The 18,095-nt window shown below is 41.5% G+C and overlaps 1 protein-coding gene across 1 annotated transcript in view; it reads right to left on the bottom strand.

The window, feature by feature from the left end:
- FBN1 (fibrillin 1) overlaps window positions 1–18,095 on the bottom strand; it is a 229,269-nt gene that overhangs the window by 27,498 nt on the left and 183,676 nt on the right. Inside the window, exons 46-54 of the mRNA XM_090028457.1 lie at window positions 10,411–10,536; window positions 9,242–9,358; window positions 8,573–8,701; window positions 7,049–7,168; window positions 6,256–6,381; window positions 4,092–4,241; window positions 1,549–1,614; window positions 769–885; window positions 429–548 (exon numbers count right to left, since the gene is read on the bottom strand). Coding sequence (XP_089884583.1) covers window positions 429–548; window positions 769–885; window positions 1,549–1,614; window positions 4,092–4,241; window positions 6,256–6,381; window positions 7,049–7,168; window positions 8,573–8,701; window positions 9,242–9,358; window positions 10,411–10,536 — 1,071 coding nt within the window. The remainder of the gene's footprint in view (window positions 1–428; window positions 549–768; window positions 886–1,548; window positions 1,615–4,091; window positions 4,242–6,255; window positions 6,382–7,048; window positions 7,169–8,572; window positions 8,702–9,241; window positions 9,359–10,410; window positions 10,537–18,095) is intronic.

Below are 18,095 nucleotides of genomic sequence, written 5' to 3'. Positions count from 1 at the left end.
TCTGCTCCCTTTCCCCACCTCCCATTCTGAAAACAATGACAGGCTCAGAGCTCGTCAGACACAACTTACACAAGATGCTGCGTTTTGAAATTCTTGGTCTGATACTTCATGCAATGTGGGGTCAGATTTTCACCTGATCAGCCATTTTTGAAGCTGTCTGAAGCCATGCACTTGTGTTTGGCCACAGCTATAAACTACTTGATGTGGCCAGATTGGGTAAAAATTGTCACTTCTTTCTGCATCCATAGTGAGGCAAAGGGAGTCAGGCTGGTTATAAGAAGGGGTTCAGACAGAGTTCTCTGGAGCAGGGATGAGGCCAAGGTCTCACATCACACAGAAGTTTACTTGTTTTGGCATCTTATTAGTTGCTTTTGATATTATGTTACCATGTTTTTACCACGAAGCAGGAGGTAGAATTTCAGTCTCACCTTCACATGTCATCATTGGTCCTGGTTCAAATCCTTCCTCACAGGTACATTCAAACCCTCCTATGACATTCCTACAAGTTCCATTTCCACACGGATTTCCAACAGCACATTCATCAGTGTCTGCAAGCAATTAAATCAATATATGAATACAGGTTACAGCAGGGCAAAGCAAACACTTCTAGCCTTTATCACCTGCAAGATTTCTGGATTATTCATGAACGTCCATTTCAAGACAAGGAACCTCTGATGGCACTGAACTGTCAGGTATCATAGCTGTTTCTTAACAGCAATACTTAACAAAGAAGGAGTTTTTAAAATGGAAGATGGCTGTTATACTTACCTATACATTCAGCTCCATGAAGTATATAACCATATGGACATTCACAGCGAAAGGAACCATCTGTGTTGATGCACCGCCCAAATTTACAGTTATCTGGATCAAGACACTCATCCACATCTTAGCCCAAAAACAAAAATAAAAAAGGGACACATTCATCAGAGTTCATTATATGTAAAATCTGGCACTACAAATTTTGAAACTAGAATATTTCTACATTCAGAATAAAGAATATTTGAATGTATATAAAGAAAGCAGTTACATTTTCAGGCCAAATTTTCAAAGGGTGGCCTACAAATCACAGTATTTTAAAGGTCAAGTGCAGAATCTTCCTAAGAGGGATCCCAGTAACTCTGAAAAATAAAAGCTAGCCACTACCCTTGAATCAAAATAGTTGCCAAAAAGCCCTGAATTGGAGTGGGCTTTGTCTTTGGAAAGAGTTGGACTTGGGAGAAGGTATAAATGAGATTCACTAACAGTGAATTACAACTATTTTGAGTCCATGCTCTGGGTTCTGAAGATGGCTTGCCACGTGTGACAGCAATGTAATATACAAGGAAAAACAACACAGGTAATTAGCAGAGTGAGAGAGATGCAGGCTTGAATTTTAAGATCTATGTAAACTTTCTGCTTCCTGACCACCCGATTTGCAACACCAATCTATGGCTCTTGGAAACTTTGTGAAAATACGACTTTTAAGCAGACTGGATGGCAAATGATCAATAGAAAATGGGCTGCTATTATTAGACTCATACAGTAATGCTCAGAACAGTAGTCACTCACCAAGGCGCGCGTCACCCGGTCCAATAAGAATACCTATTCCAAATGGACATATCTGTCGAAACGCATCTGTAAGTGAAATGAGTTTTAAAAAAGCTTAAAGCCATATTAAAGCAATTCATGTAGCACATCAACTATCAGCTTAATCTGGATAGGATTCCTTCTTCCAGTCAGAAACTTTAATACGTTTGAGTTTGTATGTGTATTTCTAGCTACACATTCACAATGGCATAGAAACCCTCCTTCTCTCTCCCTCCCCCTCTCTCTACACACATACACAAACACCAAGAATGTAAGTACATACCATAGTTTTATTCAAATGTTATATCTACTGGGTATATATATATATATCAAAATCTTTAAATAATTTTGTTTATTTTCTCCTTAAGGAACAAACTAAACAAAATAGTTCTACTAAATGCAATAAAAAAAATTGATGCATTCTCATTCCCTGTAAATAACATTTCTAAATGTATCCATTAATCTAATCATAAAAGTCTGTCGAATCCTGTACAGTCATAGGTTAATATCTGCTTAATGCAAAGAAACTGTTTACATGTCAAATCATGATTTTATCTGAGGTAGGCTGAGGTGGTGGTGTCTCAGTTCAGAGTGGAGTTAAGGTAGAGTTCAGGTTTAATACCACCAAACCCTCGTAAACTGTTTTTGCAAGGTTTCAAAAGGCAGATGTCTTTGAAGATCATGTTACTGTCCAGTCTCTGTTGTGGAAAACAAATTTCACCTTGTTTATGTGAAACACAAATCCCATTCTGGGAACTTGACCAATAAATAAAATCATAAATTCCCACAACACTGGACCAACATTTAATGAGAAGGGATGTACTCACAAAATTTCCATCTGATTCAGGTTCAGAAAGTAGAAATCTTCTGATTTTGAACAAAAAATGATGAGACTTCCCACATTTGTGACTGAAGGTAGAGTCTTGCATATGAGACAGCAGTTAAGACCCATCTCAAGATATTATGCTTTTGAGCCCACTTCAAGATACAACTGCTCTCTATACTCAGGATATAAGACCCTTTCACAGCATACAGTAAAACACTGTTTGAAGTCCTTTAATATACTAAGTGTAAGCTTACAATTTAATGCTGCTATATTTTTTAGAAGCTGTTGATTTTTTATTTTAAAATGTTATCAACATTTTGCTGCCATTATATGAAAGGAAAAGCTATACAGTCACATATTACAGCAACAAAATCAGTGAAGTCTCTGGCATATGGCTACTTGCCGAGAGAAAATTCAGTCTTGGTTGGCCATCAAAAGACTTATCTGATGAAACAGAGCTTACATGGGACTCAGGTGATAAAGGAACCTTTGGCTGACTACCTTCACAGGGGGCTACATAGCATACAAATGATAAGATATATATCAAGGGACACATTTGAACACTTAAGAAAATTTTGCATCATCTAAGATATACTGAGAAAGTTATGAGTCTTCTAGACTCAGACATTATTATGCTACTTTGTATTTTAGAGATAAAAAAATCCATTTGCTTTGGTAGTATCAACCAAGAACAATTCAGACTAGGACAAACGTATGTAATGGTACTTTAAGAAAAAGCTCTGAAGTTTACTATGCTTTTCCAGTTAACACTACCCATTTGGCTTGTATCCTATGAAGAGAATTTAACCACCCACACTGAGGGAATAAGCCTTAAAGGAATCTCTCAACTGGGAAATCTGTTTTTTTTCCTCTTGGCTCCAAAGAATACGATCTACTAAACATCTACATAATTTATGAACGTGATGAACTGTATTAATATATTGCTGAAACGTTAATATTGTTAATTATGGTCTGTCATCCTGAATTAATCCGCCGGTAATGGGCAACATAACTATGCCATAACACCACTGCTCTTTGTGAATGTGTTTGGTGCAATTAGAGACTTAGTGAATAATCAGGTCCCCATGCCTCTGTTATCAGCGAGTCTTTCACAGAAGGAAGGTTAAGCAGAAACTTTTAAAAAATAGTTAAATACATTGGAAAACCATAAATCTTGGCCAGGAAAGTCAGAGGGGTAAAGGTGATATTTATATTGATTTTTTAAAAAGATCCAAATAGATTAACATTTTCAGCACTTAAATTGGTTTTAGATAAAGATCACTTTGTGTCAAATATATTGTTATGCTTAGCCTCCACCAAAAGTTTAGTATTATTTTGCCATTTAAGAGAAATAAAGCATTTGTAAATCTCCAGAGCAGAGTGCTATCAGTCTACTCATACTTCCCTTCTACAACATAACTCAAAATTACTATTCATATATTTTGAGAAGTGAGTATGTCCTACACTCCTTTATAGCAGAAAGGTTTCTACTCTATAAAAAGATAACTAATAATATAAATAATACACTCCTATTAAGGGATATTAATATTAATGTGATTAAACAAAATAATTTACCATTCTTTGAGAAACAATTTCTTTTTCTAATTTCTTCTCCTGTGACCCTCCCCCATGATACCGCTTTCCTTTTTAAGCACTGAGAGTGCATAACAATATTAATGCAATATGTTTGATAACATACCATCTGCTTCCTCTGGACAGAGTTCACATGGGTCACCCCAGCCTTGTCCTTTCAAGGCACAACAACATTCCTGCTTGGAATGGTTTTTCAATTTTGGAACAGAACACTTTCCATCTTCAAATTTGGTAAAGCAGTAACTGACTCTCAGATCTGCATAAACAAAAGCATGTTATTCTATAGTTCCTCACTAAAGGTATTGGGGTTTTATGCAATTTGCAAGCAAAAATAAAAGTTTAAGCCAATGACATAAAAGGCCTTCTATGTGGATGATATCAGAAAGGATTGGTTAACACAGGCTGAAACAGGAGGGGGAGCTCTCACTGTACCAGCTGACAGAGAACTGCTATAGAAGAGAGACACACTATGATACAGAGAAGAGGGAGAATTCCTCTCTGCTTTTAGCAAAGGAAGGACAGAGATACTCCTCTCACGTCACAGTCCTTTACCGTAAATCTTGTTATATTACCTCTATTTATATTCAATTATTAGAACAATGATCTTTAACTAAATAAATCCCATTGACACTAAAAGGTTTGAGTTAAATTTTGACTGTATAATGTAAAAAAAAAAAAAAAAAAAAAAAAAAGAATGGTGATTTTCAATAATGTCTTTTTATCTCACACCTATACCAAATTAAATACAGACCAGAAGGATTGCTTGTGTGGCACCACATTCTCTTCTCCTAGGTTGGGTAACCTAACTGGAGCAGAATTGAGTTCACAGACCACAAACATCCAGAAGGCAGACAGCTGGCAACTCCCTGGGTTGGCAGACAGACAGCATAAGGGTCAGCTGCAGAAGCAGCTGCTCATCCAGCTTTCTGGCTGCAAGATCAGTGCTGGGCACTGTCCAGACTTAAGAAAAAGCTCTAGGTAATATGAAGTCTTAAACAGAAGCTTGTTTGGCTCATTGCACTCAAAAACCAATCTTCCTTGGAAAAAAGGCATTGCTTGAAGTTCACCATACATATAAATTAATTTTCCCATGACATGTCATGTGAACCACTGTCCTTTAGAAAAACTAAGATAATGCTACATTATTTCTATGTTTTTTGCCTCCGGGTTTTCTTTGCTTTCTGGGTGATTTTTCAAAACAAGTGATAAATTTTACATGGACTGAAGAAACTTTGTTTATATAGCTACTTATTTTTACCAAACTGAGGGTAGTAATTATGCCAAATTCTGCGGCGGTTTGAATATTTGGATAAACATAACCTGCAGGTTGGATTCATCTTAGTAAAAGCAGTTTTATTTAGCCCACTGTGAAATGAAGAGCTCTCTCTTGGGTGTCAACAAATATCCCCGTCTTGTGCCAAACATAACTACAGGGATCCTCTGGAAGTCTTTATCACTGGTGGTTTTCGCTGGGACTACAGTACATGGAGTGTGTGACATCTGATATCTTCTTGCAGTTTCTAGAGTTGACATCTACTCAAGAGATTCCTCATAGTCTTGAAGATGTCCTGTGTCCTATTCCTTTGTTTGTTGTGCTGTCTGTCTATGCAACCTAACAAGCTACATTTTTTCATTCCTAGCTGTCCAGCTTCTAACATGTCATCATTGCTTTTTTGTCAATACCTGTGTTTATTCTCCAAATACTATATCTGATAACTTCTAAAATCTAAACTGTTTCTAGGCAGAGGGTATTCTTCTTACTATGTTGCTTTCAAAGTCTCTTCTATTCATTTTTTTCACTACATCTTCCTGGTGGGGAATACCAGGTAGAGGTTTTTACTTAACAGCGGCTAACCCTTTCTCATATCTATCAGGTTATTTTGATCTTCAACATTAGCATTCAACTGATATGGACTTTTCTTGATATTTATCTTCATTTTCCATTCCATACATTTAGCTCTGTTCAAAGCTCTCAGAAGCCTAGTCTGTGTTTATTTTCCCCCTTTTCCTCTTTCAAGAGTTCAGAAACTGTTAAGAAAAGTTTTCAAGGGAGCAATGTTTCCTTGCTTAAACCAATGTTTAACTTTTTCTTTTTACTCTGCGTTGCTCTGTTCTCTCCAGTGCTGAGGACATGTCAGTGCTAGAGAAAATATGCCCCAAAGTTAAGAAATGCCAAGTTTTCTTCGATTCTGTTACACTACAAACAGAAGTTTAATAAGGTAAATCTAAAAAAAATAAATATATAAACACAAAATTATATGACAGCTTGCCTTGGCATCTTCTTCCTGTGGAAGACAATACAAATCCTTCAGGGCACAGGCATTTGAAACTGCCTTGAGTATTGCTACATGTGCCCAAAGCGCAAATTTCTGGCTCTTCTACACATTCATCAATGTCTGCAAGAAGGTAACACAATAGTTTAGTAATTTTAAAAGGCTGTATGTACTGGCAGCTGTAAAATACAAAATATAAAATAAAGTACCCTACATCATAACTGAGGCAGAACAGATTGTTACTGAAGATTGCCATCAAAAATTAAACAAAGAGATGATAACAGAATTAATGTGTAATCTAGAACTAACATTCAAAAACATATGGTCATGCCCTCAATAGCACATCTCCAGCTGGATGCCTAAGCCTTCAAAATGTCTTTAGTGAACCTGAGATTCACTAAAGTCTGCAATCCTTACTCAGGCAAAATTCAACTGAACTTTTGACCAAGTAAGAACTAAATGGAGGCAGCTAAACTCAGTATAGGCAGCCTAGTCCTGTATATTACTAAAAAGGAAGTAATTTTGATGCTGAGCTGCAATTCTGATACCCAAGAGTATCTATACTGATGATGGGTAGACACCACCTCCCTCCAAATGCTTCTGTGCTTGACAGTGCACATTACACTTAGTTTTGTTGGAACAATTCTGCTATGCAATTAATTTCATACACTTGGCATTGACTGAAGTTGACACCTAAAGCACAAAGGGAGGAATCGCTATGAGCATAATTAGAATGGAGAACTGCCTTTGCTTAGGTTCCCATGATGACAAACTTGTGACCCTTACAAACCTTCACATCTGTCATGTTCCAGAATGTATCCAGGAGGACAGATGCATCTGTATGTCCCATCCAAGTTCTGGCATGTGCCCGGTGAACATTTTCTAGGTTCTTGTACACACTCATTGATATCTACAAGAAGAGATGGAGAAGCCATTGGTTAAAATTCTGACTTCTCTTATTCAAGTCAATTAATCCAGTGAGCAAGCCAACCACAAAACTCCCAGGGAGCAGGGTACAGCCCTCTGACTCTCAGCTTTGTGAGGACAAGGAGACAGCCCCTTTTTCAGGAGATTAATTTGTATATATAGAAAAGGGAAAATTAAAGAAAGAGTAAAGTTCTCAGCTCTGGATTCAATATCAGTTCATTCCCATCCCAGCACAGGTAACAGATTAACTATGTGTGGCAGAGAGCAGGGCCCCAAGGATTGGGAAGTCCTGCCACAAACATTTTTGTTAAGCACTGAAGCCTTCAATATGCTCCACCCGAAGCCTTGAACAGTCTTCCCACTCATCCTCCAAAAATCCCAACTCTCCTTCAAATTCTTTTCTAAAACTTTCCTCCACATGGAGTCCTGCTTCATCTTCTTCTAACATAAGTTCCAAACAACCCACTTATCCTGATCCATTGTTTTGTGTCTTGTGTCTCACTTGGACTGTCAGCCTTAGGATCTGATCCTGTAGATTCTATCACCTGGGTTCTTAGTGCTATGCACAATGCTATTAAAGTCATCAGGATCATGCCTAGGAACAAACCTATTGATAGAAGAAGTTAGGAAAAAATCACATGCCTACACACATGGCACCAGGAAAGGTGCCTTATTTTGTGCCAGTCTGCAGAGCTGCATGTGTTTTTTTTAAGAATAACTAGTAAAAACTCTTATAAAAGAAGGAAATAAAACCTGCTCTCATTAAAGGGTAGGAAATAGGGAACACAGACCTCTGTGGAGTTTGCTTCCTTTAAATAAAGCTAAGATGCTTTCCAAAAGAAAAAAAAAAGATGCTAGTTTTAGGTTCTGGCCTGAAAACCACTGGAGAAGAAAAACACAAAGAGGAGAAATTTAGTCAGTTTTGCCTACTCCTAGAGCAAAACTCTAGGTGTGTGCATGATATTTTTACTGCATGCAAACACAGTCACTTAATGAAAACGGAATGCTGCAGCATGTTCCACCCGACTTGTGTTTTTTATAAAAAGGCACAAATATAGCTAGAGTCTTATTATTCTATAGGAACATGCTCAAGTGGCTGTGAGAAGACTGGAGTTAATTGCAAAATAATGGACTGATAAATTAGGCTTGGCTTTTTTGGAGTAATATCTTTTAGTAGACCGACTGGTTGAGATAAAGTTAGACAAGCTTCTGAACGTAAGGCATTCCTGAAATTGCTTCCCCGCAACAAGACTGAACTATGCAAGCTGGGGAAGTTCTACTGTGTCCTACCTTTTCCCTCAGGATTTTATCTGGGTACATGCACTGAGCATATTGCTGCATTAGGCCAATGTCAGGTGGCGTGTGCCATATTTGATGAGATACTCACCAGCACAGGTCCTGCCATCTGGAGTCACCTCATAGCCTTCTAGGCACAGACAGTGGAAAGATCCAATGGTGTTTATGCACTGGCCATTCCTGCAGAGCATCCCGTTTCCACTTGTACATTCGTCCAGATCTTTAAAAAAATTAAACCACAGGAAAAGCTTTTGTCAGACATTCACAAGGATGGAAAATGTGCAGAAGACATTAAAGTACCCAGCATGCCCAGCTGACACAATGAACTTCTGAAGGCAGTCCAACATATTTGTCTGCACTGTCTATTTTTCTTTCCTCAGAAGTGAATTTGTCTTTCGTGACATTTCCCATAAAAAGAGATAAATTGTTAGAAATTGTTATTCTATAGACATGCCAAGGTGAGTGCAAGAAGACTGGAGTTATTTACAAAATAATGGACTGATAAACTAGGTTTGGAGAAAATGTGAGGCAAGGATTCTTCTTTTATTGGACCAGCTGTATGGTTAGGATAAAGTCAGACAAGCTTTTGAACACAAAGCATTTTAAAAATCACTTTCCCCCTAATGAGACTGACTATGCAATTTTAATTATGGGATTTTAAAATTCAATGAATAAAATGGTATGCACAAGGAGACAGAGAGAGAAAAATCTTAGAAAAATGTTGACTGGTTTCACTGCCACAGGTTTTGAGTCTCCTTACCTATGCAGTCGTTGTTATGCGAGAGGGTGAATCCAGCGTTGCAGCGGCAGTTGAAGGAGCCAATGGTATTCCTACATGTTCCATTTCCACATGCATCTCTTTCACATTCATCAATATCTATGAAAGAGAAGCAGCAGCAACAGGAGATTTAATTAGTGATATGTGAAGAGAAAGGCCAAACAGCTACCCAACGTACTGAAGCAATGAATTAATCTCCCAGCATCAAACTGCAAATAGAAGGAAAAAGAGGAGATCTAGATAATTTAGGAGAGAAAAATAGGAGATTTGGGTAACTGATTTCATTGATAATGTTTAAAGAAGGTTTCATAAGAAAAGGCTCTCTCACCTAAATGGAGCTACCCTGCTGTCTTCCCCAAGGATATATGAATAATGATTTTCTATAAAAAATCTGAAATATCCCCACTTGCATTTAGGTGGCTGGCCACTACAACCCAGACCAACACCTCAGCAGGGAAAGTTAAGTGAAACTCCTGGGCAGAGGCTGCATTTCTCCCTGTACTCTCTCTTTCTGACAATGTTTCCATTAAAAAGGGACAAACTGACCCAAATCCAATTTATTTTATCTGTAACAAACACTAGTCAAACAAATGCCCACTGAAATCAGCAAATAACTTGGCCCTAATCCTGGAGCTTCCCAAGAGTTAAATACAGAAGCTCTTTCTTTAGTTACACATCTTTATTTGTGTGTAGCAAGACATCACTCCTGTGCACATTTTGCCACCAGAGGGTTTTACAATTACTGCAATGCAACTGTGTATTACTAACCTGTCAAACTCTTTGCCATAAGATATCAACAAGACCAAGAGCTTAGGGAAATTATGTAAAGGACTGAGCACTTATATGAATGCCAAAAGCATACCCCACCCCCAACAGATGTGGCCGTGGAGATTAAAGAAAAATAAAAAACCTTCTGCTTCAAAGTATAAATCTCACACACAAAAAAAGCTTGGCAAGAAAAAAACTGCTGATGGCCAGTTTTATTCGTAACTGTGAACTGCAGTACTCCTTCTCCTTTATTTGAAGTGTCTGTTATTGGTCATGATACTGGGTTAAGTGGGCCACTGGCCTAATCTGTCATGGCAATTTCTGGCTGAGAACAGGCTTCAGATCCATTATTAATTAAATTAACAACATATTCTGATACTTGCCTATGCACATTGTTTGGTCATCATTGGTTTTGAATCCACTGTGACAAATGCAGTAGAAACTTCCAACTGTGTCAATACATTGACCATGGCTACAAATATTGGGAATTTCTTGGCATTCATTACGATCTGTAAGAAAAAAGATTCTTGAAAATTGTTCTATAAATTTACAATAAATTATTAGTGGTCGTCTGGAAAATTAAATTCTAAACTTATAGTTCTAATTTAAAATGACATAATTGTTCTGAAATGAGACCAACATAATCATATAGTAATAGAAAACTGTAACAATTAATTTACAGTGGGTATTCTGTTTTTTAATACTCTCAATATGTTTCATAAATTACTTTACAAGCAATTATTTCTAGCTACAAGTATAGAACACTGCTTTCTGGCCAGGAGAGTAAATGTAATGTGATCATATGCAAGTTTCTTTTATGCTAAATTAAATAAATGTTAATATAAACCAACTGTAGCATGGTTTTGGAAGTCTGAGAAGTATACCTATGCTTTAGTTAAACATACATCTGGAGGCAAGCACTGCTTCTTGACATGTACGATTATCATACTGATTACAGTATAGCCACCATGGCTAACTAAGTACACTAGCCAGGTCACTCCCTTTTGTGCTGGTGGCTGATTAACTGTGTGTCTTAACCCACTGGTCCTCTGGGGTGTTCAGCTTAGATGAATGCATGACTATGGCCTTAATTAAGTCAAAGAGCCCATACAAAAGACAGAAGGGATTAACTCCTGTCCTGTGCTCCACTCACAGAAAGACCAAATCCAACATATAAACCCTTTAAACAGCATGCTCTGCAATGAGTAGACAATATGTCAACGACCATGCACACAAGGATGGCATGCTTTAACAAACCACAGTCCAGAGCAGTGTGGTTACCTAGAAAAGGAGATATAGCTGGTAGAAAACCTTGCCAGACAGAGCATATTCTTTCAGCAGCAGCCTATGGAGGGGAGCACTGAACCGTGCCTTGCCACCTACCGCCCCCTACCACATGACATGCTGCTTTGTGATTGCAGGGGTTAACTTGCACCACTTGATTATATGGCAAGTCCCTGCTCTCTCTGCTGTGAAGGTTTATAGCTGAAGGCCAGGATTCAACCAATTCAGCAAAGCAAAACAGCAATTAGCAGACTATATACTATTCGGCTCATCTCTCCTGAACCATGTAAAGTCATTCTGTCTATCCGCTGTCAGTTCATCCAATTCAGTATACCCCCTAAGTGTTTTGTCTACTTCAGTTTAAATATGTTTATACACATGCTCTGAGAGGTGGGGGGGAGTGATTAAGCTTACAAGCTTTAGTTAAAGTCCCCTCGCTACCATTTTTCAGTGGGGGGATGCTGATATAATGGCAAGCCATATGAGGAAAGACTGAGGGACTTGGGTCTCTTCAGCCTAAAAAAGAGAAGGCTGAAAGGGGACTTGGTAGCAGCTTACTGCTACATCAGGGGAAAATATCAAGGGCTCAGAGAACAACTGTTCGCCAGGCCACCCCTGGGGAATACCAGGAGTAAGGCCATAAACTCCTGGAAGACCATTTCAGGCTTAACACTAGGAAAAAACTTCTTCACAGTCAGGGTGTCGAGACCATGGAATAGGCTGCCTCCAGAGGTGGTGCAATTACCTACCCTGGAAATCTTCAAGAGGAGACTGGACGGTCACCTTGCTGGAGTCACCTGACCCCCGTCTTTCTTGCCTAGTGCAGGGGCGCTGGACCCAGTGATTTTGCAAGGTCCCTTTTAGCCCCTAACAATCTATGAATCTATGATACACATGACGCTGGTGTCTGCTGGAGTACAGTAATTGCTATGCTACAGCAGATTCAGTTAATCAAGTCTGCTTTGACAGCACATCAGAGCAGTTCTGGTTCTGTCTTTGTAACAGGCAACTCCAATACTTCAAACTGTTTTCTCAGATCCTGGGAGCTTCTTTGGTGGTGAAGAGAACATCTCAGTGATTTCAAAATAGGAAGGCAGCATTTGAATAACCATAGTTAATGGAATTAGGATGCAACTGATTATTGGCATAACATCACTTCTCACATTATTGTGGTCTATGGGTGCAATCCAGTTGCTTAGCACTCTCAACTCACACTGGCTTCAGGGAGATTCTTGGGCATTTCCTAGGATTCTGCAGGACAAAGCCCTTTATTAACTACTTTTATTTTAACTATGATTAAAGCAGGCCAAGGCACTTAAGGGAGCCCACCCCTGCCCCAGCCCTGGTACAATCTGTGGGAAAGGCAAGAGCCCCCAAGCTGACACTTGCCTGCCTGTACACAAATGCCAGGAGCTTGGGAAATAAGCAGGAGGAGCTCGTCCTCATGCTCAACGCAAATAATTATGATGTCATAGGGATAACGGAGACTTGGTGGGACTCCACCCATGACTGGACCACGGGTATAGATGGCTATACCCTGTACAGGAGGGATCATGTAGATAAAAGGGGCAGGGGTGTAGCTCTCTATGTTAAGGAAAGCTACACATCCCTGCAAGCTGATGCTGGTGACCAGGGTGGACAACTGAAGACCCTTTGGGTTAAAATTCGTGGGGAACACGGCACAGGGGACACAACGGTGGGAGTCTACTACAGACCTCCCAACCAAAGTCCTGAGCTTGACCAGGAGTTTGCCCGGGAACTGGCTGAGGCCGCATGCTCCAGGACCTTGGCTGTCATGGATGACTTCAATTACCTGGACATCTCGTGGGAAGATCACTCAGCAAAATCCGAGTGGTCGCAAAGCTTCCTCTCGTGCGTGGATGACCTCTACCTGACTCAAGAAGTCTATGGGCCAACGAGAGGCAAAGCACTGCTCAACCTGGTACTGGCTACTGGGGATGACCTAATCGGCAACCTAGTGATCGATGGGAAGCTGGGTGACAACAACCATGAGCTGATCACCTTCACCATCCGTTGTAAAGCTGGCAAGTCAGTCAGCAACACAGAAGTCCTTGACTTCAGGAAAACTGACTTTGACAAGCTCAGGAGGCTTGTCAGTGAGGCCCTAAGGGACCATGACCCCAGGGAGAGGGGGGGTTCAAGAAAAGTGGTTGGTCCTCAAGGGAGCAATCCACAATGCACAAGCTAAGTCTATTCCAACATGGAGGAAAGGCAGCAAGAAGGCACAGCAGCCGCCCTGGCTCTCCAGCGACCTAGTAGACCTCCTGAGGTGAAAAAGAAAGGCCTACAAAAGATGGAGGATGGAATTCACCTCCAAGAAAGATTATTCTGCACTGGTCCAGTCTTGTAGGGAGCAAACCAGGAAAGCCAAGGCTGCAACTGAACTCCAACTAGCTTTGAGCATCAAGGACAATAAAAAGTCCTTTTTCAGATATGTGGGGAGCCGGAGGAAAAGCAAGGGCAACATTGGACCCCAGCTGAACCAGATGGGGCAACTGACAACTGACGCCCAGAAAAAGCCAACCTATTAAATGGGTACTTTGCGTCGGTCTTTCATCAGTCCTATGGGACGCCTGTGCCCACCACGGGACAGGGAGGTGCGGGTGAGGGAGATCCCCTGCCCTCCATTAATGCTGACCTTGTGAAGGAGCACCTTGAGAAGCTGGATACCTTAAAGTCAGCCGGCCCTGACAATCTATACCCCAGGGTACTCAAGGAGTTGGCGAACGTCATAGCTCAGCCCCTGGAACAGATCTTTGAAAACTCCTGGCGCTCTGGTGTAGTGCCCGAAGACTGGAAGGCCAATGTGGTGCCATCTTCAAGAAAGGGAGGAAAGTGGATCTGGCTAACTATAGGCCCATCAGCCTGACTTCTATCCTGGGGAAGATCTTAGAAAAGTTTATTAAAGAGGCCATCCTTAATGGACTGGCTGATGCCAACATCCTGAGAGATAGCCAGCATGGGTTTGTTGCGGGTAGGTCTTGCTTGACCAATCTCATTTCTTTCTATGACCAGGTGACCTATCACCTGGACATGGGAGAAGAGATTGATGTCACAGATCCTGACTTCAAAAAAGCCTTTGATCTGGTATCCCATGATCACCTCTTGGTGAAACTGGCCAGTTGTGGCCTTGGTTCCACCACGATCCTGTGGATGGGAAATTGGCTCCATGGTCGGACCCAGAAGGTAGTAATTGATGGAAGTCACTCATCATGGTGTCCTGTGACCAGTGGGGTCCCCCAAGGCTCTGTCCTTGGACCCATATTGTTCAACATCTTCATTAATGATGTGGACATTGGAGTCAGAAGCAGACTGGCCAAGTTCACCAATGACACCAAACTTTGGGGCAAAGAATCCACACCAGAAGACCGGTGGGTGATCCAGGCTGACCTGGACAGGCTCAGCAAATGGTCGGATGAGAACCTGATCATGTTTAGCACCGAAAAATACAAGGTTCTCCACCTTGGGAGGAAAAACCTGCAGCATCCTTATAGGCTTGGCAATGCTACGCTGGCTAGCACCATAGAAGAAAGAGATTTGGGGGTCATCATTTACCACAAGATGAACATGAGCCTGCAGTGCGATGCTGTAGCTAGTAAAGCAACCAAAACACTGGCTTGCATCCATAGATGCTTCTCAAGCAAATCCTGGGACGTCATTCTCCCCTTGTACTCGGCCTTGGCAAGGCCGCAGCTGGAGTACTGCATCCAGTTTTGGGCTCCACAATTCAAAAAGGATGCGGAGAGGCTTGAGAGAGTCCAGAGAAGAGCCACGAGCATGATCAGAGGTCAGGAAAGCAGACCTTACAATGATAGGCTGAGAGCCATGGGGCTCTTTAGCCTGGAAAAGCGCAGGCTCAGGGGTGATCTGATGGCCACCTATAAGTTTATCAGGGGTGACCACCAGTATCTGGGGGAACATTTGTTCACCAGAGCACCCCAAAGGATGATGAGGTCGAACAATCATAAACTACTACAAGACCGTTTCAGGCTGGACATGAGGAAGAATTTCTTTACTGTCCAAGCCCCCAAGGTCTGGAACAGCCTGCCATCGGAGGTGGTTCAAGCACCTACATTGAACACCTTCAAGAGCAAATTGGATGCTTATCTTGCTGGGATCCTATGACCCCAGCTGACTTCCTGCCCTTTGGGTGGGGGGCTAGACTCGATGATCCTCCGAGGTCCTTTCCAGCCCTAATGTCTAATGTCTATGAAATGATTGTTTTGCTTTATTTTCACTAATTATAAAGTTAGAGCAAAAATACTGGGAAGTAATGTTTGTGCCAATTCAGGTCAGGGCATTGTAGCTCATATCAGAACTTTCCCTGGTTTTTCCTGTTCTGCTATAATGAAGGAGTTACAACAACAATTATGCTACCAACATACTGACCATGTGCATGTGTTGCTCTATAGCTTAACAAAGGAAGCTTTCATTCTCAAAGCTATTTTCTTCACTGCTCCTACATCCTCTTCCCCTGAAGGTCTCATAAAACAATGTAAAATAGTGCTGCAGAGAAAGGTGCACTTCCTAAAACTCAAATACACAGGGACAGAAAATCCAAGGAAAACTTTACTAATTTCCTTTGCAGCTATTACTTTGTTCAGAAATGTATACAATATTTACGGTCATTTGGCTCATAATTCTTCACATGGTCTTTGTGACTCCTTAAATAATCAAAATAACGTGAATACTACTGTTGCTACAGTAACAGCATTGAAAAACAAAGTGAACAAAACAGAGAAGTCCAGGCCCAGTCAAATAAGTATTTGAAAATAATGTCATAGTCCATTTTAAGACCATAAAAGCCTAAATGCTTATTCTTGAACTTTCTGAATAAGTCATTTCAAATAAGGTTCCCCTATCAGCAATGACCCCTAAATGGCAGTGATTAATTTGTGAAAACCCAGGAGGTAAATAATGTGCTAAGACATTCTGGCATGCAATTATGAAAACTACATGAGGTATATACAGACAGAGGAAAGAGAGGCCAAACACTCCCTGGGTTCAAAGATACTGAGTTTCTTGGCCATACCTTCACAGACAAATTGCAGGGGCAAGTTTAAGTCCATGAAAAATTCAGTTAGGAAAGAAGCTTTAGAGGTAGGTTGGCGCAAATGTCAGTTTGATACCCAACTACATACTCATAGGCCTTCGTGTCTTTGGAAAGCTACCTCTTAGCTTTTTCGGATGTTTCTGACTGGAACTTTAGCATTCATAAGGTTTTTTTTTAATTTAGAGTGTTTCTACTGAGGTTTTTTTCTTTTTATTTAAGGGTAATTAATTGAACGACAGAAACAGGTATTTTATTCAAATAGGCTTAATATACCACATTGCACTAGTGTAGGGGTTTTCAGCCTTTTGGCGGGGGGTGTGCATGGCTGGATGCTGAGCAGGGGTGGCATGTGGCTGGACGCTGAGCGGTGGCAGCCGCCACATGCGACCTTCCCCTGCCTTGTGCATCCGGCCAGGCAGGCAGCGCCTGCACAGGATGGCGCATGCCAGCACTCCATCCCTGCCCACGTGTAACCCCATGGGCCTTCTCAAATACCTCTGTGGGTATGCATACCCCCCAGCTGACAGCCCCTGCACAATTGCATAGCCAGCTCTAATAGTCAATGACGTGGGATGTGTGGCAGAAAGCCACCTTGGTTTCTCCCCAAAATCTCTGCCCTGTGACAGTGTGATTAAATCTCTGTGCTGTGACCCTTTGATTAGGATGGGCCCAGCAGAGCAGACGCACCCTTACCCTATCTCTTTAGGTAACCTGAGCTGGCTACATTCCTGAGGGAGGGGGGAAACCTGCTCCCTCTGCCTACGTGACTGGTATCAGCTACCTGGATGAGGGGCATCTACTTGGTGGGCTGGAGTCTGCCCGGCAACTAGTGATGTATTTCAAATTGGTTGGCCAACAGCCAACTGGAGCTGGCTTCCACTGGACCAGGTGAATGAGGTCACAGGGGCTATAAAAGTTAAGACTGCCCAGGAGGCGGGGGCAGCAGCCATGTGAGGGACTCAGAGGAGCTTTACCATCTGAAACTGGCTCTCTCCCCCAAAACTCATGAGCGAGAAACGGCCTGTCTCCAAGAAACTTCACCTGCCTTTGGAAGATGCTTGTGAGTAAGCTACTCGAGATCTGATTAGATATCTAGCTGGCAGTAACTCAGATGCATGATCAAAAGGCTACCTCAGCCAGACTGTTTGCTCTTTAGGATTTCTAGGATATTGCTCAATCTTGTACCCTACTTTCACCCTACCCCTGTAACCAATAAAGTTCTCCTTTGTGACCGGTGTGGGAGACTTACTGAAGGGGTGGGTCTAAATTATGCCTAAGAAACCCCTTAGGTCTGCAGACTAAGGGAGACTTTACTTTTTGCCCCCTGAAGTGCCCCAAGTGCCTGTACTGGGTCGAGTACCCGTAGGACTTTAGGCCTATGTTTCCCCGAGGACACTGGGCCCAGACAGTCCCTTCTCAGGGTGGTGGCAGCTACGTTACCCCCAGGCTAGCGAGTGTGCTCCAGGAAGGGGGTTGGCCAGACGTGAGGCACCCCTAGGGAGGCATTCGGAGTCTGGAAGGTGGTTGGGCACAGGGAGGTGGGCGGCTCAAACCAGGAGTGCCCCCTACTGGCCTGCCACACGATGTATACACAGCCACATGTGCACACATGCATTTCTATCTCTATCGGTAAAGGCCAACTTATAAGCCCTTATTTAACTACATTTAGTGCCTTATTAGCATCAGTGGCACTAGCAGCCAGCACAGTAT

This window comes from Crocodylus siamensis, chromosome 15 (genome assembly GCF_052110815.1).
Source record: "Crocodylus siamensis isolate JL-2025a chromosome 15, ASM5211081v1, whole genome shotgun sequence".
NCBI classification, from domain to species: Eukaryota; Metazoa; Chordata; order Crocodylia; family Crocodylidae; genus Crocodylus; species Crocodylus siamensis.
Note: the sequence above shows the minus strand (reverse complement) of the source record. Positions and strands in the feature narration are given on the sequence as shown.